The sequence below is a fragment of the Cibotium barometz genome, chromosome 37 (assembly GCF_041138505.1).
Source record: "Cibotium barometz isolate CiBa-2024 chromosome 37, ASM4113850v1, whole genome shotgun sequence".
NCBI classification, from domain to species: domain Eukaryota; kingdom Viridiplantae; phylum Streptophyta; class Polypodiopsida; order Cyatheales; family Cibotiaceae; genus Cibotium; species Cibotium barometz.
The window spans coordinates 16,034,820-16,056,624 of record NC_141082.1 but is presented as its reverse complement, the minus strand read 5'-3'; the positions used below and the strand labels follow the sequence as shown (position 1 = coordinate 16,056,624).

Below are 21,805 nucleotides of genomic sequence, written 5' to 3'. Positions count from 1 at the left end.
AGAGTGGATCGTTTTCTCGGGATAATATATCTGGTGGGTGTCACGACAAGGAGATCACATTAGGTGGTGCACTAGAGAGTATCCTGCTATGACTTATCGTGCAAAGATTGTTGCATATCGCTTGAAGTAGCCGTTGGATTGGATGGCCTTTTGGGGTTGCCATGAGACATCATTGAATCCCACACCACTCTCCTATGGTCTTGGGGTTCCCATAGGACAAGTGGTGGTCCATTGATCTAGGGTGGATAAAAGTGGCGTTCCACCAACACAGGACAAGTGGCATTGCACTGAGCTAAGCACCCTAGGTGGTGGCTATAGTCATAACACATGTTGTATATATAGGTGGCCACATATCATAAGTCTTTTTAAGAGGTTTCTGTGGATGATGGGATAGGTGGCCTAACTTGGGTTACATAATCCATCATGAAATATCTTGTAATGGATTATGAGCTCTTATTTAGCTTTGATCCTTGAAAAAAAAAGAAAAAACTCAAAAAGGAGGTGTTTGTGTCTCATCGTGGGACTAATGATCCTACTCTGAGCTGAGTGTGAGACATCCAATAAACTCGGTGGTTCAAAATAATTATCAATAGTAATCATTTTTTTGCAAGTTACTATGTTTAAATGATCGAAAGCTTGTGATATTATTTTTATGTTGGTTACATCGACGATGTTTTTAGTATAGTTATTGACTACACAATCACATTAATATTCATCAATTTAGAACACATGTAAGAAATGCCCGTAATGATGTCCTTAGTATAGTTATACATGATTAGATTAATATTCAATCCCTACTAAAACACGTGTAAGAAATGCTCTTTGATCACTTTAATATTCAATCCTTGGTAGAACTTGTGTAAGAAATGCCCTTAAAGTGGGCTTCTTTTTGTGACTTGTAATGCAACATGGTGGCATGGTGGTGTGCTTTGAGAAGTCACATGCTAGTTGAGTACAAATGAAAAATTCTCCTTCATTTGTACTATTAGAGTAGGGCATGTTCTAAGTCGAGGTGATAAAGGTGGGGATTTTTATGGGAAGATTCAAGTTTTCCAAATGGGAAGATTGAAGTTTTCCAAATGAAGTGTGCAAGGGGCTTAATTATAACATGAGTTGGTAGTAATCATTTCTTTTTGAACACATTTAACGTGAGGCTTGGCTAAATAACAAAAGGATAGGAAAGCGAAAGTGGTGCTATCCAATCAAAACAAAGGGTTTTGGATGAGCCCTAGTCTCCACTCATTCGTCGCGCACACGCCAACTCCCCTCGCGCAGATTCCTCCGTTGTATAGCCTGTGGATGCCTTTCTCTCTGTGTTGCTGATAGATAACCCTGATCATGAACTCCATAGCCATGGCATCATCTCTTCCGTCGACCTCCCTCTCGTCTGTTGCCTCGATTGGTTCATCTGTCACTCTAACCTTTGTGCCTGCCCGCTTGCAATGCCGCCCTCTCCCCTCTTCTGCATCCCCCTCTCGCCTCTGCGTTCGCGCTTCCGATGCTGCAACCCCTCCGCCTCCGCCTCCGCCTCCGCCGCCGCCACCATCGCCACCGCCAGAGAAGCCCAAACCCGTCGGCCCTCCTCGGGGCTCGAAGGTGAGCGCGATCCCTGTCTTCTCATCGTAACGGAAAGCATTATCGCATCTTTGGATTAATTGTGTTATCATAACCTACGTTAAACCATAGGGATAAGTCAGCGCATTATGCTTAACTCTGGCATCATTAACACAATTCAAGACGGTTTGATCGCTCTGCAGGTGAAGATCTTGAGGCCGGAGTCCTACTGGTTCAACACAGTAGGCACAGTTGTGGCTGTTGATCAGGTTTCTACATTGTATTTGACGGATTGGGTTGTGTTTAAGATTAATGATCTGTGTTTGATTAGTGATTTGGATTTGTTTTAGGCACCGGGTGTGCGATACCCTGTTGTTGTCCGATTCGAGAAGGTGAACTACGCCAACATCTCCACAAACAACTATGCCCTGGATGAGATCGTGCCAGCGTAGGCCTCTGATCAGAGCATACAAGCACCTGGGCTTGTTCTAGCATGTAAATTGCAGACTATATGTGCAGATTATTAAATTTCTTAGTGAAAGTTTTCTATGTGAGTTCTCCAACTCGTGTGATCCTGCCTCCAATGTGGCACATGCCAAGTTAGTCCTAGAATAGTTGGATCTATGTATTTAATAAATAGAAGAAGAACAAGAATAATCACACCGAGAAAAAGAAATAGGTTTTTTAATTTTATTGTGGAAGGCCAAGGTGTCTATATACATAGCATGGATGGTTTTTTAGCACATAATTTGAGTGGCAATCAAAAGATCCCAAGGTAGCACAGCACATGGGCTTGGTGCATACTATCGATAGTGGGTTCTTATCCTAATACTGCACAAATACCTTATGACATGGCCATTCTTGTTGAGATACTCTAAGTCAGATGACCTTCACATGCCCAAGTGCCACGTTTATAACTAGTTTCCTCATTTGGGATGCATTGATGTTTTCCAACCAGAACAACAATGTACATGAGTACATTTCAAGTGAATGCAATAATAGAGTGATACAATAGTTAGTAATCTAAACAACAATATATATGTGTATATCAAGTAAATACATCAATAGTGACATTATCAAGTGAATGCAATCATAGAGTGATACAATATTTAGTAATCTAAACAACAATATATATGTGTATATCAAGTAAATACATCAATAGTGACGTTATCTTTTAGTGGTTGAACATAACCGAAACAACAATGTTAATGTGCTCCATCAAGTCAATTTATGAATAGTATGACTTGTTTTCAATAATGAAACAAAAAATATCTTTAATTTGCATTCTTGTTGAACATTTACTAGCTTGTTCTTTTTCCAAGGGACATGTGCAGTTGGTCGTGTTCCCCTTAATAGGCATGGTCATCTTTTGTCCTTGCCATTGTGATTTTTTTTTTGAAGTTGTACTCTTCAATTAATAACATTGGGAAAAGATTGAGTATTTGTAGTACTTAAATTTCAATATAATGTATTAATAACTCCGAAACTTGGAGAAACACTGGTGCCCATGGTGTGACTAAACGCAAATTGTGTAAATGGTTATCTTTTATAAATGAGCTAAAACTTGCCCTTTCCACAAAGGAGCTTTTGTGAATAAATTTGTAGTGTAAATGGTAAACTTTTGTTGAGCAGTTGTGGTGGCTAAACCTTACCACACCAAAAGTGCACTTTTCCCCTAGTCAAATTGAAAAAAATGTGGAAGTGTCCCATTTTCATTCTACAAGTCTTGAATAAATTCACTAAGATAATTCATATTCCCTCTTAATTTGTCCTAGTAGTAAATTTTAAATTGTTTTATGTTCACTTAAACATAGTCTTCAACAATCCCTATGTGCACTTGAAAAGTATATGAATTTGATACAAAGAAAAAAAAATGGTTTACAAGGTGTTGTGAGTGGGATATTCTTTGTGGTCAATAATCATGATTTTACTATAGAAACCTCTATAAACCTTGCATTGCATGTGCAAATATTAATATGATGAATCTTCTTCTTCCCTCGCTTAAGTAATATTGGATAAATTGTAGAATTTATGTTTCGATACACCCATCATGTTATGAGGACCTCATAAATTACCCATGAAGCAAAAAGTGATGGCCCCTAGTTTTCTCCTTGGTTTTTCCAACCCATGTGTTACACCAATGACCATTTGTTGTGCGAAAGTTTGTAAACCAAGGTTGATGGATCTCTACTTGTCTACTTTAATTGTTGCTTAAAATAGGAAATGTGTAACAAAGTTTGCATGGCCATTTAATATATCCATTGGAGACGCAAACACATGTAGGTTGCCAAGTAGCAAAGGGGTAAACATGCAAGTGAATATGGAGTGATGTCTATATACAAACAATGAGGGATATCTACACTCAGAAATTAGCTAATGCATTTGTGTGTACATGATAAGTGAAAAGTGAGCAATGTCTACATACAAAAATTAGCTAAGGCATTTGTGTATACATGACAACATTCATAGGGTGCGCGTACTAATTCAATGCATGGATATTCATATAATGCAATAGATTAAATCCGCTTATCAATTCAATGCATCTATACCAATTACTGATTCAATGATTGCATCTCATACCTAAAGTATTGTGGATATATATATATATTGAAAAACTATAAATGAGTGAAAAAATGAACCTATCTAATTATGATACTCTCTCATACTTGTATTTATTCCTTGGGATCTCTCTCTCACACATACACATACACATACACATACACATACACATACACATACACATACACATACACATACACATGCACATGCACATACACATACACATACACATACACACATGCATGCATGCATGCACACACGCACGCACGCACACATTGAACCCACACGCTATGCAGATAGATGCATGGAACACCACACGCTATGCAGATAGATGCATGGAACACCACTTTCATTGGCGGTGCTAGTGGGTTACGTTCTCCCATCTTGGAACGTATAAAGGCCACTAGTTATAATCATAATTTGGACCATGTTCAATTAACTACAAACCTATTGGATTCATTGGGCTCTATACTCATAGTGATAAAGTGTAATTTATTCAATAAAATTGGGGAGCAAAATACACATGTATACATTCTATATTGGTTGAACGCATAAATTGAGCTCTTGAACATGTGTATACATATGGACGTTTGATCCATCCATAAGACACTTTTGTTTTCTAATGTCCCCAACAATACTCATCTTATAAGAATGTGGATATGAGTGTACATGTACCTAAACATGCCCATGTGCATCCCAGTCTTTTAGGTCAATGATATTAAAAAAGCTTAGACTCCCTTTTTAGGATGGCATTTTTATTCCACAATTTTCCTAAGCAACTCTATCCCACCTCCACCTTTATCAAATGGGTCAGTAGATGCTAGTTAATGAATTGTGCGCTATGGGAAATTATGCTTCTTGTTTTATTACTCTTGAATAAAGCACACCTAACTCTCATGTCCTTCCTTATGTTTTAATTCAAAGCATAGAAATAGATTTAACAGTGTGACAGCCTTAAAAATATGGCTATTTTCTCTAAATTTTTGACTTAATGAAAAAAGAGGAAGAAGTGAGAGTTTCCCAAATTCTCCAAACTCAATGTGAACTTCGTGAAGTAGTTGAGAGCTAGGTAAGAGGCATTATAATAGTCCTAGTCCTTAGTATTAACATTTGATACTGTGCAAAAACACATACTAGCCTTAATGCTCATTGCATGTGGAATCTTACAAGGAGCTCATGGCTAGTAGCTCAAATTCTTAGGAGTTGAGAGTTATGGTCATGAATTAACATGGCATTAACATGTTTAGCTAATAAGTAAGAAAGAGCTCAACCATGACCCATCGTATCTATGACCACCCTTGCCTACTCATACTACTAGAAGTCATATATAGTTGGGATAAGTCAATCAATATTACCTTGGCTAGCAGAATATTTTCATTTCCCTTAATGCCTCTAGAGTGCTATTAGAGAAAAGAGCATTATAGCTATCAACGTAGAGTGTTATAGCTATGAGAATAATGATCAACATCACAAGTTTATTATTTGTCCATTATATCAACCTTAAGGACTACAAGGACTTTTACACCTCGAAATGTCATGATAAATTAAATAAAAAATAACTATCCATTATTGGTGTTGTGACATGAGAAATCAAATGAACTATCCATTAGATATTGGTTCTTTGCTTATTAAAATTCTTATTCTACTATTTTGGTATACAAGGCTTTTTGATTTTATGTAGATCAACCTTGACAAAAATGACAATTGGGTTGCACTATAATAAAGCGTGCATACCCAACAATATGTCTTGGTTCTAACTATATGTTTTTATTGGATGATGGACATATGTGAGGTGCTACCCTTGGGTGATGTTCTACTACCCTCAACTTTGTACAATTTATACATAGTGATTCTCAATGAGCTCACATTCCACTATTACAACACCGTGGTGTTGGCTATGTATGTCCACAAAAAATTGTTCCATTTTTTTTACATGTTATAATGTCCTTATTCCTATTCATGGTGGATCAAAACCTTTCAAGTAATATTGAGTGTTGTAAAACATTTCTTGAATATCTTAACACACACACACATGCACGCGCACATGCGTGTACATGTGCACACATGCACATGCAAATGCCCACTTATAGATTAAGTGCATGTAATAATCAATATAAAAGTGGGGTGTGTGCATGCATGTACATATGTACACCCCACTTATCGATTGATTGTTGTTAATACTCAATGATTTAATGATTACACACGCGTGAAATTTATTGGATCCACCTTTTAATGTCAATTTATGCATAACACTTTTTCACTTCACTATATATCTAAACTTTACACAAAATCCATAATATAATATAAATATAATTATTTAGGTATGTCACTCCAATAGTGTTGGAAATTATAGAGATGGAAGAAGATGTGTGTGTTTAAGGGACAGTGCACGACTCTTGGAATTGTATTTTCATGTGTGGAGGTTTATAAAGACTTAATCAAGGATCTTAGCAAAGGTTTCATCAAAGTCAAAACCCTCTACCTGTGTAAATCCCTGTGCAACCAACCTAGCTTTGTATTTTTCAAGTGAGCCATCAGCATTATACTTAGGTTTCCAAACCCATTTGGTACCAATTACCTTTTAGTTTGGTGGTCGGTCAACTAGCTCTCCCAGGGGTTGTTCTTTATGATGCTATAATACTTAGACTGCATTGCGGCTTTCCACTTTGGATTTGCTAAGGTTTCATCCAAGGTGGCTGGTTCCTTCACTGTTCCCATTATCTCAGCCACATTAAGGCCATATTGACAATGAGATTAGATGCTCTTCTCTTCTCCTCTATTCTCCTTGATCTGTGTAGTCCATCTACTCAAGATTCTGGCTTCTCAAGTGCTAGATTACGTTCATCAAAGAGCTGTTGTGCCCATTTTGGAAGTGGATTTCCTTGTGGTGCAGCAGTTGGCTATTGTGATGTGTGAGAGTCTTCATCCTCTGAAAACTCCTCCCCCTTGAGAGGAAATCTAACTGGTGCGTTGCACTCATGGTGGACTATTTCTTCGGCTGATGATAGAGTGGACAGACCTCCCCACTGAGTGTGGCTGCTCTATAAATACCACGTTTTGGTTGGCCAAAATCTTCTTTGCCTTTGTATCATAGAGCCGATATGCCTTCGACTCTTGACTATATCCAAGAAAGATACACTTCTTGCTTTTGGCATCTAGCTTGGTCATGAATGCATCTGGAATATGCACATAACATTCACAACCAAATGCTCTGAAATGAGAAACTGAAGGTTTCTTACCAAAGTAGGCCTCTTAGACCTCTTGAGGTGTAACAGCCTTGAGTGCCTTTGTGTAGCTCTGATTGAGGACATAAACTGATGTGTTGACTGCTTCAGCCCAAAATGTATTGGGCAAACTCTTTGCCTTCGAGCCATCTCCATGACAGTTTGATTGTTGTAGCATTCTACAACACCATTTTGTTGAGGTGTGTGAGCAGTGGTGAGTTGGCACCTTGATGCCAATCTCCTTGTAGTAGCTGTCAAATTCCATTGAAAGGGATTCTCCTTCTCGATCTGTACGAAACGTCTTCACCTTATTTCCTGTCTCATTTTCCACAAGCTTATGCCACTATTTGAACTTGCCAAAAGCTTCAACCTTATCCTGAAGGAAATAAACCCACATCTTCCTACTGTAATCATCGACTAACAACATAAAGTAAGAAGATCCCCCTAATGCAGTAGTAGACATTTTACTATAAAGATGAGCATGTACCAACTCTACAGGAGTATTTGCTCGATTGCTGCTTTCCTCCTATGGAAATGCCTTGTGTTGTTGCTTGCCCATCATGCAAGCTTCACATGGTTCCTCTGCAATTCTGAAAAGGCAGGAAAATTAGCTACCATACCCTTTTTCTGCATCTCCCCTAGCATTGCAAATCCAATGTGACCAAATCACTTATGCCAAAGATTTCTTATGCTCTTAATTGTTGCAAATACTATAAGGGCACTCAACTCATAGAGATTGTTGTGCCTTACTCCTTTGCCGACTACCTTGACACAACATCATCTAAAATTTTTGCTTCAAGTTTCTTGAAGTGTACTTCAATCCCACAATGTGCCATTATAGCAATGATAGTAGATTTTTCTTTATTTGGGGTATATAGAGCACATCTGATAGCTTATTCTCTTCACTTGTAGCTGCCAGCCTACCACAAAAGATATGGTTCCAGAACCTTCGGCTGGACATTTAGCATTATTACCATCAACACTGATGGGTTCCTGTAGAGGCTTCCAGGAACCATACCAACCCTTCTTACTAATCATGTGTTGGGATACTGCACTATCCAAAATATATGAATCATCAACAATTGGAGCCTGAGCAGATGACCATACCTCTTCAATGGCAACCCAAAGTTCAAGCTCGGTCTTGACATTGTTGTGACTGACTTCTTTCCCTTCCATGAAGACTTCAGGAGGGTGCCATTCTTCTCATCAGCCTACTTCTTTCTACAGTCTTTGACAATGTGACCCTTCTTGTCATAGTAATAGTAGCTCCCTTGAAACTTTTTCTTCTCATTGGAAGATGTCGAGCCTTTGCCTTTAGCATTAGCCAAAAATGCAGCATCACTGACCATCTCGCGGGTCTTTAGCTCCATCTCCTCCTCAAGTAACATAGCACTAAATTCTTCAAATAATAAAGGTGGTAGTCTAACCTAAGTTTTTAGTGATGTAGCCAAGCCATCATACTTCTGTGGAAGAATTTGGATGCACCTTCAAGCCAACTTCTCACTAGTGTGTGTAATCCCTACAGAGCAGCCATTTGATCTTGTAGATTTTTAATTCATGAGATAAATTCTTAAGCAGCTTCTCCTTCAGCAAACTTTTTGGTAGCAAGATGATTCTCTAGGTTCTAAAACATAGTCTTATTTTTTGAGTCTCATATAATTTCTCAGTATGATCCAAGCCTCTGCAACCTTGGTAGTATGTTGAGTCAAAGTGAGAACAGAATCACTTACGCTAGTGACGATGGCACAAAGTGTGTCAACATTTCACCTTCTCCATCCCGAAGAAGTGTAGCATCTGGCACAGAAGCATGTTTGAAGGGTTGTTGGGGCCAGGATCTCCCATTCTCGGAATTGTTTTTAGGAGTTCATAAGAGCCTAGAATGACATTGATTATGAACTTCTAGAGAGTGTAGTTTGTCCCATCAAGCTTTCCTTCCATGAAGGTATGTGGACGAATGTGCAAGACTGGTGTAGCGATAGCAGAGATAGAAGCCATCACTCCTAGGATTCTATACAAAGAAATACTAAACTTTAAGCACTATTCTTGCTAAGAGCACCTAAGCTCTGATACCATATAAGAATATGGCACAACAAAAAGAGATAGCAAGACTGAAGGTGGCCGACCTGTTTTTGTTGGAGCAGGTGAACACGAACCTTCAAGGTTGGTTGAAGGTGGTGATGGTTCTAATGAACCTGAGGGTGTCTTATCTTTAGGACCTGTATCTATTGTTTGTTCTAATGAAGGAGGCTGTTTATCCTCAGGAATATCTTCTGTTAGGGTTGTGGCTTTTGAGCCCGTAGTAGTGCTTGAAGGTTTTGATGAACGAGAAGGCATGTATTTGAGATCATTAGAAAAAAAGATTCCAAATTCACACCATATTGAGTTCTCATAGGTCTCATTGTCTTCAATATTAGAATCATTAAGCATTCGATTGATGGATTACCAATTAATCAATTCTGCGATGCGTTATGTGTGGTGCTAAAGTGTCTAACAACTCTTGACCCTAGCTCATTGTTATGTGCACATTATATGTGCATATACTATAGGAGGCTAATCCACATGGGAACAAGCTCTAGTGGAGCATGGGTTAGGGCTAACCTTAGGGATTGAGGTTAGGATCAGGCATCCAAGGGTCACACATGGGAAATGGAGAGTCAAGAGTCACTTGAGGGCCCTCCTATATAATAGTGACATGGGGCACACTCAAGGGATGTCCTCTTGTGTAGATCATGGTATCTTCTCTCTTGCCATTTCACACTAGAGCTATGTGCTGCTAGAATGTTGTCATATCTCTTGGTTGTATGGGACACCAAGGTAAGGTATGTGGTACTTAATTGTATTTATGTGTGTACCCTTAAGCTTGGGGGTGGTCAAGTGGATGAGTTTATGCTTGGTTTATGCATATTTATGCATGATGATTATCTAGAGAGATCTTAGGGTTTGAACACTCATTACATGTTTTCAATGTTCACCACCACCTATAATGCGCAAAAGTCCTATTGACCTCTGCCGGTTTATGAAGATCATCCCTTATTTTACGAAAATTTCCCTTTCTTTGATAAGCATCTGGTATCTCAACAGATGAACATTAATCCAAGATCTAGCTATTTTTTCTCATAGTACGTCAATCGATTTCAGCATGTATCATTTCGAATTATGCAGATCGAGCACGTCAAGTTAGAGCTCAAAGTGCTAGTTAATTCGCGACCCTTCATATTTATGTAGTTAGGTATTAGAGTTCTAATCAAAGCCGAAGAAAGGATTGCGAGAGACAACCTTGAGAAGGAATATATTTGAGAGATCGACGATCTCGAGTTGGCCTTTAATGAAACAATCGATGCTATTAAATCGGCCCTTCAATCACAAATTCAAGCCATTCATCTCAGAAATGGGGTACTAGGATTGAACAAATCGACTGGGGTGATGAGCGCGGTAGTGCTAGGGGCGATCCGACGCACTGCGGTAGTGGAGCGGGTGGTTCAACCCGAGAAGAGGCGTGGGGTGGGGACGGAGGCTAGAAAAAGGTCCTAGATAAGGGATGCGAGTGATTAAGCAAAGTGAGAGAGAGAAAACCACTTTACCTAGACCACAAGGCTTAGATCCTGAAGAGGTAAGCTAGAGGGAAGTCCCTAAGAGAGGTCGGAAGACAGAAGGTGGTAGGGCCAGGGAGTCTGTGAAATCCTAAGAGAATTTAATGGGGAACTAGTAGAATTATATGTGGCATCTTTGGCAAAAACGTCGAATAAGGAATAGTAAATTAGTTGGTCCAAAAGGAAGAGTAAAATTGACAGGGAAAAGAAACCTTGAACCACGTGGGGCCCCCAACAACTGCAAGTATAACCAGCTTTTGGGAGACACGGCCCTCGGAGAAATTCATCTCCACCCTAGGGTGTGTGAGACTCACCCATCCCAACGTCATGTTGTGTACAATTTTGCGGTTCATGGTTTAATTTGTGTTTGTTCTATATACAAGATTTTTCAAATAAATGGCATCGTTTTCCCATATCCATGACCTATAGCCATTCCTTTCCCTACCTATTAGTTGGGGATAATGGGAATCAAACCCATATCCTCTACTTGTTGGAAGGTAGATAATCTATCGTTAATCTATATCCACCTAAGTTTCGTTCCCGCAAGGAGGGGTGTTATACAGAGATCATTCCTATCCATTTTGTAGGCTTGGGCTAGCATTCACCTATCCATTCTTTCCGTACGCATTCCAACACCATATGAAAGGATGCAAAAATGTAAGAGGAGCAAAGGGATTCCCCAAAGGGAAGCCTGAGCATAGGGATCATCTTTCACCGCTCTTCCAAGGATTCCCTTAACCTTAAAGGGGGAAGCCGGGGGTTTGCTTCTTGTATCGACTAGTATTCTGCAAGCTCTGGATTCCCATTAGTAGGGGGGAATCGATAGGACAGCCTTGTTTGATTCTTTAAGGATTTTTTTTTTCCAAGTGGGTCCCTTAGGCTCCTTAAACGACTTGGCTTGTTTTCTCGAAGGAAAAAAACGTGTTTCCATTCACTACCAAAAAAAGAAAAAAACAATCTTAGTGGATCAATCAATCTTGGATCTTGCTTAATAGATCATATCTTTGTATATCTCACTACGTTTGTTTAACTGTGCGGGGTCCATCGCTTTGCCTAGTCCTTGCACATGGTAGCACTTGGTTGCACCCATTCCTTCTTTGCATGGCTTAATGCATGCAAGAAGTATCTGTTCCGTAAAGGCAACGTTTTTCCCGAGACATGTGTTGCCGAGGCAGCGATGCCTCCCATGCGGGGTGTGAAAAGAATGACTCAGACAAGAAGGATACGAATGAGCAATGCTTTGAATGCCTTGGGATTATGGAGTAAAAGGATTTGAACCTTTGCGTGTTGGTACCAGAAACCAATGCCTTATCACTTGGCTATACTCCATTCAGTGGTAACCGGGGAAAAGAAGAAAAGCTCAAAGAATGGGCAGGTAGAGCTACAGATTGTATCATCCACAGTCAAAGCGTATCTTGATTAGTCGAGATGTTTTTGTGGAAGATGCTGTGCAGCCTTTGTTATCATGTACCAAAGAGATAGGTGTGAGCTCACGGGATGTATTTGATACATTGTTGCCTCTATTTACAGGTGGGAATTCAAATGTAAGTCCTAATGAGGTAAATATTCAGTCTATGCAGATTTCAAACGACATCATAGATCAGCCTATTTCTGATGCAGATTTACAAGATATAATTCATGAGGATAGGGCTGAAAATGAGCAGGCTAGAGGTATGCCTAAATGGCTGGTGCAAACCTTACGTGATAGTAAAATTGATGCACCTATGTCTAGTCGTACTCGTTCAGGTTTTCAGCATGCCTCTTATGCATCAGATTGTTATGCTTTGGCTATGTCTAGTATGTGTGAAGAGGAAGAACCTCTTTCGTTTGATGAGACACAAAAATCAAAAAATTGGTTGGCTGCAATGCAAAGTGAATATGATGCTATAATGAAGAATGGTACATGGTCTTTGTGTGATTTGCCTATTGGTAAAAAGGCCATTGGATGTAAGTGGGTTTTTAAGTTGAAACGAAAGCCAGATGGCAGTGTTGATCACTATAAAGCTAGACTTGTTGCAAAGGGTTATGCTCAAGAAAAGGGCATTGATTTTGATGAGACCTTTGCTGCCACTTGTCGTATGACTACCATTCGTAGCATTTGTGCATTGGCAGCTCATAATGGTTGGAATGTACATCAGTTGGACATAAAGACTGCGTTCTTGAATGGAGATTTGCATGAGGAGGTGTATGTATCGCAGCCTCGTGGTTTTGTTCAAAGAGGGCAGGAAAACAAAGTGTGCAGGTTGAAAAAGGCTTTATATGGTTTAAAGCAAGCTCCACGAGCTTGGTATGAAAAGATACATGCATATTTGACTGCACATGGTTTTCAGAATAGTCCAACAGAAAGCACTTTGTATGCTAAACGTGTGGATGATGTACATCTAATCATTTCTCTCTATGTCGATGACATGCTGCTCACAGGACCAAATGAGAGCCATATTGCTCATTTTAAGGCTGATTTGAATGCCTCTTTTGAGATGTCAGATTTGGGGCATTTGCATCATTATTTGGGCATACAATTTAAGCAGTGTGATGGAGGTATTGCTTTGTGTTAGACAAAATACATTGAGACATTGTTGCAGAGATTTGGCCTTGAAGACTGCTGCAAGCCTATTGCTACTCCAATGGAGACAGGTTTGAAGTTGAGTCTTCATGATGCTGGAGATCACTTTGATGTCACACTCTATCAGACAGCTGTTGGTTGCCTCATTTATGTATGCATTACGAGGCCGGACATTTAGTTTGCAGTCTCACAGGTGAGCAGGTTTATGCATAGCCCAGGGTCTCAGCATTGGAAGGCAGTTAAACACATCTTTCGCTACTTGAGTGGCACCATAGCCCAGGGTCTCAGCATTGGAAGGCAGTTAAACACATCTTTCGCTACTTGAGTGGCACCATAGCCCAGGGTCTCAGCATTGGAAGGCAGTTAAACACATCTTTCGCTACTTGAGTGGCACCATACATCTTGGGTTGTTTTATCCCAAGGGGGGATTGTTGCCGCCAGATTTACATGCCTTTTCGAACTCAAATTGGGCTGGTTGCTATGACACAAGAGTGTCCACAAGTGGTTTTTGTTTCATGCTCGGTAGCTCATGCATATCTTGGTTGAGCAAGAAGTAACCTACTGTGGCCACTTCTAGTTGTGAAGCTGAGTACGAGGCAGCTTTCACAGCTACGGTTGAGTGTGTGTGGCTCAGACGGCTTATGGCTGACTTGGGTGTTGGATAGGAGTCTGCCACCTCTATCTTCACTGACAGTCAGAGCGCATTGGCAGTTGCGAGAAACCCAGTTTTTCATGCTCGCACAAAGCACATTGAGGTGCATTATCACTATGTCAGGGAGAGACTCTCAGCAGGAGAGATTAGCTTGGCCTATGTGCCAACACAGGACAACCTCGCCGATCTTTTCACAAAGGCGTTTCCTCGTGAGAAGTTCGAAGCTTTCCGCAAAGCTTTGGGCTTGCTCCCCTTTGTGGATTGATCTACTTCGGGCATGGCACTCCCCTATACACATGAGTGCCAGCTCTCATTCACACCATCACTCCCAGGGGGGATTTGTTGCCATATATATAGGCAGTGATGTGTGTGAACACACTTAGGACCGTCGGGGCACTTTTTCCCTCTTTAGGAGGTTTTTTTCCCCCGGCTTGTATATACGCCCATCCTTCTAGGGCGGCTAACTTATCTTTTGTACATTGACACAATCTAATACATTGTGTGTTGTGTGCATTCTTGCTTCTTCTTTTCCAAGCTTTGTGTGCTTTCCTGTAACCCTAATTCCAACACAAATCATTTAGCAGCCTTGGACATCCATCTGTTACTAAGTATAACAACAACATTATTAATGACTTATGCTACAAATTATAGAAAATTGGATAATCCTAAAACTATTTCTGTGGGTACTACTAGCATTGCCATTAATGTATTTCCTATACGAGTTGTTTATCTCTAACCCTGTTATGCCTGATGTTGACCACAATACGATTGATATACCAGATTCTGATAAGACTGATTCAAATATGTAAGATTCCTCCCCAGCCTCTCAAGATGTCCAGCATCTTTCCCTGTAATTAAATCCCTCTTCATAAATATAAAAGATCTTGTTTCTACCAGTTTTGGCCTAGAGAGAGAAAATCTTCTAGAGAGTGATAATTCAGTTTTTAAATATTTTTGGATGGAAAAATATCTCTTTTTATTAAAATAAGTTCCCTCGAAACAAAAGTTCAAAAAGATTTTCAGAAGGTGCATTAGAAATCAAGTATAATCTGTCCAAGAGGCCTTATCCTAGGGGTCCAGATTTAAAAAAAAATTAAATTAAGGTTCCTATGGACCAATAAGATTCATCCAAATGTAGGGAGGAGATAAATGAAAGAATAAAAGGAAAATCCCCCAAAAATGAGTAAATACTCACATAAGATAAAGAGTTGACTAAGAACAAGGTTACTAGTTAAAAAAGAGAGATATTTAGAAGAAATGATGCATTTTTGACACCTCACAGTACGGGGGAATTTCCCTCATGAAGGAGGCACCTATTTCACATGTGTGGGAGATTTTTAAACTCCCAAATAATGAGATATTTTTATCTCGCCTCTCTCCTGTTTCAACTAGATCCAAAAAGTGGACTAAACTGACCCAAAAATGGTAAAAAATTAACCAAACTGATCTGGAAAATTCTAGAATCAGTTGGCTTGGTTAGAAGCTCACTTTTTTCTATAAATAGAAGCCTTCCCCTTTGTTGAAGCTTAATAGTGTTTTTGCACTGTTACCCTACTTCTCCCAAGAGCAAAAAAACTGTGAATTTACTCATAATTCATTAGTTTTTGACCTTCCCTCTTCTGAAGATTGGTGGCCACTCTTGTTTCAAACAAGAGTAGATCCCTCAAACCATCAAGCCAAAGGAAAGCTCTCAAATTCTCCATGTAAGTTGGAGATTCTTCTCTTTTCTATTCATTTTATGGTTTTTTATGATTTTTGTCTTCTCTAAAATGAATATGATGTTATGCCTCATTGAAAAAAGGCATTCCCCTCTCTTCTTTAGTAAATTCAACCATTCTTTATCCTAGATGAATGATAAATGATAAAATCAAGTTTTTCATAATTTTTCTCTTTGATAAGTAGAAAATGTTTACATTAGAATGATTTAAATACTCTTGATGAACTTCTAATTAATTTTAGTGAGTTAAAAATTGAAAAATGGTCAGCCATACAAAGGAGGTGATGGCAAAATTTTCTAAAATTGTGAAAAATAAGTTTTACTTTTTTTTATTCAAAAAGAGTAATTCCCATCGTATATGTATTCTTAAAGTGTTATTTTTCATCCTAGGTATAGAAAAATGCTTACTAAAAATATTTTATTAAAAAAAGTGTTACTTTCTTTAGAATTAAATTCTATGCATAGAAGGAAGCATATTGAAATTTTTATTTTGATCATAAAAGAGTGATTTTAGTATGCATAAAAGATAAATTTTTTATATTAAAAGTGTAATTTTTATCATAAATAATTTTTATGCATAAAAGAAATTCTTTTATATTAAAAGAGTGATTTTCGTCACAAATGATTTGTATGCATAAACATATGCATAAAAGATAATTTTTTTAATATTAAAAGTGTGATTTTCATCATAAATGGTTTTTATGCATAAATGGATGCATAAAAGAAATTCTTTTATATTAAAAGAGTGATTTTCATCACAAATGATTTGTATGCATAAAAGATAAATTTTTTATATTAAAAGTGTGATTTTCATCATAAATGATTTTTATGCATAAATGTATGCATAAAAGAAATTCTTTTATATTAAAACAGTGATTTTTATGCATAATGGATGCATAAAAGAAATTCTTTCATATTAAAAGAGTGATTTTTATCATAAATGATTTTTATGATAATAAAAGTGTGACTTTCATCAGAATTGGATTTTATGCATAAATAGATGCATATAGAATTTTTATATTTAAATAAGGGTTCTCTTTAATCCTCTGTTTGATTTTCACAAAAATTAGAAAAATAAATAAGTAGATAATCTGTGAGAGGAAATTCTACCGTTTCATATTCACTGACGGTAATGAGAAAATTCAAATAAACTATCGAAGTCGAAGATTGAGATAAATGATTATTTTATTCCTCATAGGAATTCATGTTTAGTTTAGAAATCTGTAAGCAAATATTTAATGAACAAAATTTTAGAAAAAGAGAAATTAAAATATTACCTTTCAAGAAAGATAGTTTAGGAAGAACCTTTCCAGATTCAAACTCTGATTCAAACTATTGACCAAGACTATTGACCAAGACCTAATTCCTTTGTCAGTTTCAATCAATGACGATGTGCCTAGTTCAGGAAAAATGCACTCAAATCACCCACAGAATCTGAAACTAAGTTAAGACTTTTGATTTTGATCTGAGGATCAAGTTAATAAAATTCGAGGAATTCTGTTTGGAATTCAGACATGGATCTAGAAGTATTGGGATACGGATTTAAGATTTATTCATGGTATTCAAACAAAATCAAAACTGAAAACTTGCATTGAAACCCTGTTTTTCTTTTAAAAGGACTGTCTTACGCCAGAATGCTGGAGAGAGCATTTGGCATACATGTTTATCTAAGGGAAGTTCGGTTGCAACAACTGGCGGGGAGTGTTCAAAGGACAGCTCACGCAGCAAAAACCTACCCAGGTCTTGACCAGCTTGGGTATGGTGAAAAATGGTGTGGTTTCGGTACGGTGGGCAAGGGCCGACAAAGCGGTCCCTGAGTGAAGTGCCAGGACACTTAAGGAGGATCCTAGAGGATTCTGACCAGGTGATGCATGGGCTCGCGGTGCTTAGGACACCCATGCGTACGTCGTGGAAGATATATATATATGTATGTTGATGGAATGATTATTGTAATCTCGTTGCTGACAAGCTGGTCCCAAAACGAAGAGTCCAGAGTGGTACTGTTTTTGTGAAACAAGGGATTAAATGGAAATTTTTGAGTTATGAAATCTATGACCATATCTGTTTTGTCAATGGATTATTTTTATATTAAAGTTTTAAAGAAGAGTGTGTGCGTATCCGTTTTCTAAAGCTAAAGTTAAGAAAGGCATTCAATTATGGGTGGGTGAGTACTTGTTTGGTTCTATCGATTCCGTGGTGGTAGGGTGGTGGCTAACCCATGGGCCGGATGGGGTTAGGCTGGAATCAGTGGAGTTTTAAATAATTAAACTGAAAAATTCTAGGATTACGCTAGGATTCGAGTAGTTAGTTAATTCCCTGATAAATTTCTCAATTGAGTGGATCAACGGCTGTGCCTGATCTTGATTAGGAAAAAAGCATTGAAATTGCTCAGATGATCAAATTATCAGTGATAGTTTCCTTCTATCTGGTTTATTCAGGAGAAGGATAGTTTAGATTTGATCTCGTTAGAAAAATTCGTTAAGAAAATTCAAAAAGGTGAAATCGTCCCCGCTTTTCGGGCATGGGAAATTTTCTTGGTTTCAGTTTTCGGAGTGACCACCAGCCTAGTCTCGTGCCTGGACATTCGTGGGCGAGGCCCCGAGTGAGAAACCCTGCCCCACGCATGAGGGGACTGCTTCCGCTATCAGCTATACCGGTGCGCGGAGGGGGCGGCAGAGGGACCTCACAGGCTAAGCCCGACTCAACACTCAAAGAACCTATAAATGAATCAGATGTTGCAAAACCAAAATCAGATATTGCAGAACCAGAACCTAAATCAGATGTTGCAGTACCCAAAAAACTTGTAAATGAATCAGATGTCGCAGTACCCAAAGAACCAGAATCAATTACTACAGTATCGAAACAATCCTGGTACCTATCATCTTGGGTTATTACAGCCCCACGGGGTGCGTGATATACATATGCCTCTGCTACTTTTTACTCAAATGGTTTGGTCGTGATAACAAGAGCGATGGTTCTTTACCAAGTGTACAAATATTGTCGATGTCATCAGCGATGGCATAAGTAGTAACGATAGTCCTAAGATTTTACCTATCGATATCGGTAATGAAAGGATACAATTTGAGAATTTAGAAAGATTTAGCCTCAAATTATGGATAATTCAATTGGTTAGTTTGATATGTGGTTGCGTATTGGTTAATCAATACTACCGATATGTAAAGAATAGGAGATGACAAGCAGAGGATAGGGGAGGACAAGCAGAGGATAGGGGAGGACAAGTAGAGGATAGGAGAGCTCAGATGGAGACAAGGACCTCGCAAGTGCATGCAAAAACTCATATCGAGGTAAGAACTTAGACTAAGATGAATATTCTGATCGCGCAAATGTTATTAGGAGATAACCCAAAAATAAGAACAGATATTCACAACTTCGCTAGTACGATTATGGGGGTGTTTTCACATTCCGACTCATTTGATTACGAACAATTCATCCTATCAACCTTATGTTTATATAGTTTATTACTGCCTATGAGATTGCCAAACGATGGCATGCCCTACTTATTGAACATGCTTTGTTCATTAACTGAAAGCATGATTCCACTAGCAACTTCTCCAGATACCTATTTAGAATTGTCATCTTCAACGTCAACATCACGTATTGCATCGATTAGTCAATACGTGAGTATTCATGATTGTGCCGCTTATGACCATACAGATAGTAGTAGTGTCGAATCACCAACACATCTCAACCTGGGACTACCACAGGATAATCTGGAGATTATGCCTAATGAGGAGAGCTTGCCTAATGATGATATCGTGCCTCTCAAGGAGAGCTTGCCTAACGATGATATTACAAATATTCTGCGCCAGAGAACCCTTATGTTTTCATATAAGGCTCCGACCTTCGAATCCCAAATGGTACAAAGAATAGATAATACAGACACAAGAAAGAATTAAGATGAGACGATTGATGATTAACTGTACAAAGATGAGGTCCACCTACTTAAAAGTAGGCCTCTTATCAGCAATAATGCCAGGGATACTATTAGAGATAGAGAGGTTCAAGTCCTCTTCGGTGATTTCAATAAAGCCAAAAAAGGAGGGGGGATTCATTAAGTCCCCATCATCCTGAAGTGCTATAGGCTTGGGCCAGCATACACCTATCCATTCTTTCTGCATAGTGAGAGGAATCTATGGGTATTCTTTCTGCATAGTGAGAGGAATCTATGGGTATTCTTTCTTTCACCCGTACAAGTTACTTTCCATCCTATTTCTTGGGTTCCTATTCGTGCTTTGAGTAGTTTCATCTATCCGCCTCTCCAAACACAGTATCTTAAGTACCGATGATGGTGACCACATCTACTGGCATGTGATTTTTGAATGTAAAGTTGAGTCCTTGTAAATAGGCAGAGCCAGGTGCTCTTATTTTATAATGATAGGGACGATTGGTTCCATTACTGAGACTGGGAACACACCGGATTCTCCTTTCGGTGCTTCAGCTTACGATATGGATAGAAAGTTACACATTTGTCGTCAGCACCTTAACAACCTTTGCCTTAGGCCTTGTAGCAAGCGGGAAAATATTTTTTGAAATATATCAGTGATTTTGCGCTCTAAAATTCGTTCTTTATTTCATATTGATATTCCCTTTGGTCCTCTTATTAGGCGTAATTCTCTCGCACACGTTTGGCCTGGCTGATCAGGGATTTTTAGTTGAATATATCAAAAATTTAATGGAATTATGGTCCTCTATGCTCAATTATAGTGAGCAACCAAAGACCTCTCCATTGGAACTATCAAAGAAGAGGTTTCGGAACCTGTTGTGTCAAAGAACCTACCAAAGAAAAGGTTTCGGAACCGGTTCCTCTTTACATACGTTATTTTCAATCTATCTTTGAAATTGATCATTTATGTTCTTGGGTTTTGGCACATTGGCAAAGGACCGAAGATGGGAGAGCGTTATGTGCTACCTCGAAACAAGAACGAGGAAGCAAGTTAGCTTACCCCATTTTACAAAGTGGAACCAACCTTAAAGAAAGTGGTCATATTAAGGGTTTATCAGGAGAATTCACATCTTCGGGTTTTCTGGATGAGTTTGGGCGGGCCTATCTCCCCATAGCCTTATCTTTAGTTATTCTAATATAGGCCTATCTCCCCATAGCCTATCTTTAGTTATTCTAATATAGGCCTATCACATGGATCTTGCCACTCTTCCTGCCATCCCTATTTCTTGTGGGAGGAATGCACATGAAAGGTACAAAGCGAAAAAAAGAATTGATCAGATTTTGAATTTAAATGCGTTGTAATGCACGGGCATTTCTTTTCAATCCCGCGCTTCCACAACGACATCGAGCATTGATTCACCACAGGTACACAGCTCCGAGTTGGCACCAGTAGCTCTACTGCCAAAAGAAAACTTTATTCTAGTCAAAAGGGTGCACTTTACGCTCCTGTTATACAGGGCAGTAACACCTCCTATTATTATGTATACCAAAAATGAGGTATTGAATTACCTTCGTGAGCTTCTTTTAGCAAGTAAAATCCCTAAAATAAGTAATTCTATCAAAAATAGAGGGTGTCGACGAGGAGATGATGGCATGAACTCTGGAAATGGGGGTGAAGATACTGATGAGAGCCCGCATGGGAGTGAGATTCCTCATCTAATAGATAGAAAGCGATATGTTAAAGGTAATATTGTGTCACTCAAAAGAAAGCATATTACTATCGATCAACCCCCACAGAAGTATTTTTACCAAAGACCAGACCCATCATTTCAGTATTTGTTCTTGCATATTCCCCAAGGTTCCACTTGTATCCCTATCCACTCAATTCCCAATCTGTTTCCTTCTGTGAGTGTAATACAGTTCTCCATACGTATTGTATCCCTTGGTAACCGGTTTTGTATGTGTCTCCCAATGGTAGTATTTCTAGTAACTCGCAGGGTTGAGTCATCAGTTCAACGTGAAAGAATTTTGTATATAAGTGC

The 21,805-nt window shown here is 38.8% G+C and overlaps 1 protein-coding gene across 1 annotated transcript; it reads left to right on the top strand.

Moving 5' to 3' along the window:
* The first annotated feature begins 1,237 nt into the window (after window positions 1-1,237).
* Window positions 1,238-2,242, top strand: LOC147616994 (photosystem I reaction center subunit IV, chloroplastic-like). Its single transcript, XM_086776634.1, has 3 exons — window positions 1,238-1,596; window positions 1,758-1,823; window positions 1,905-2,242. The coding sequence occupies exons 1-3, from the start codon at window positions 1,339-1,341 to the stop codon at window positions 2,004-2,006; spliced, it is 426 nt and encodes a 141-aa protein (XP_086632760.1). The 5' UTR covers window positions 1,238-1,338; the 3' UTR covers window positions 2,007-2,242.
* Window positions 2,243-21,805: the final 19,563 nt, after the last annotated feature.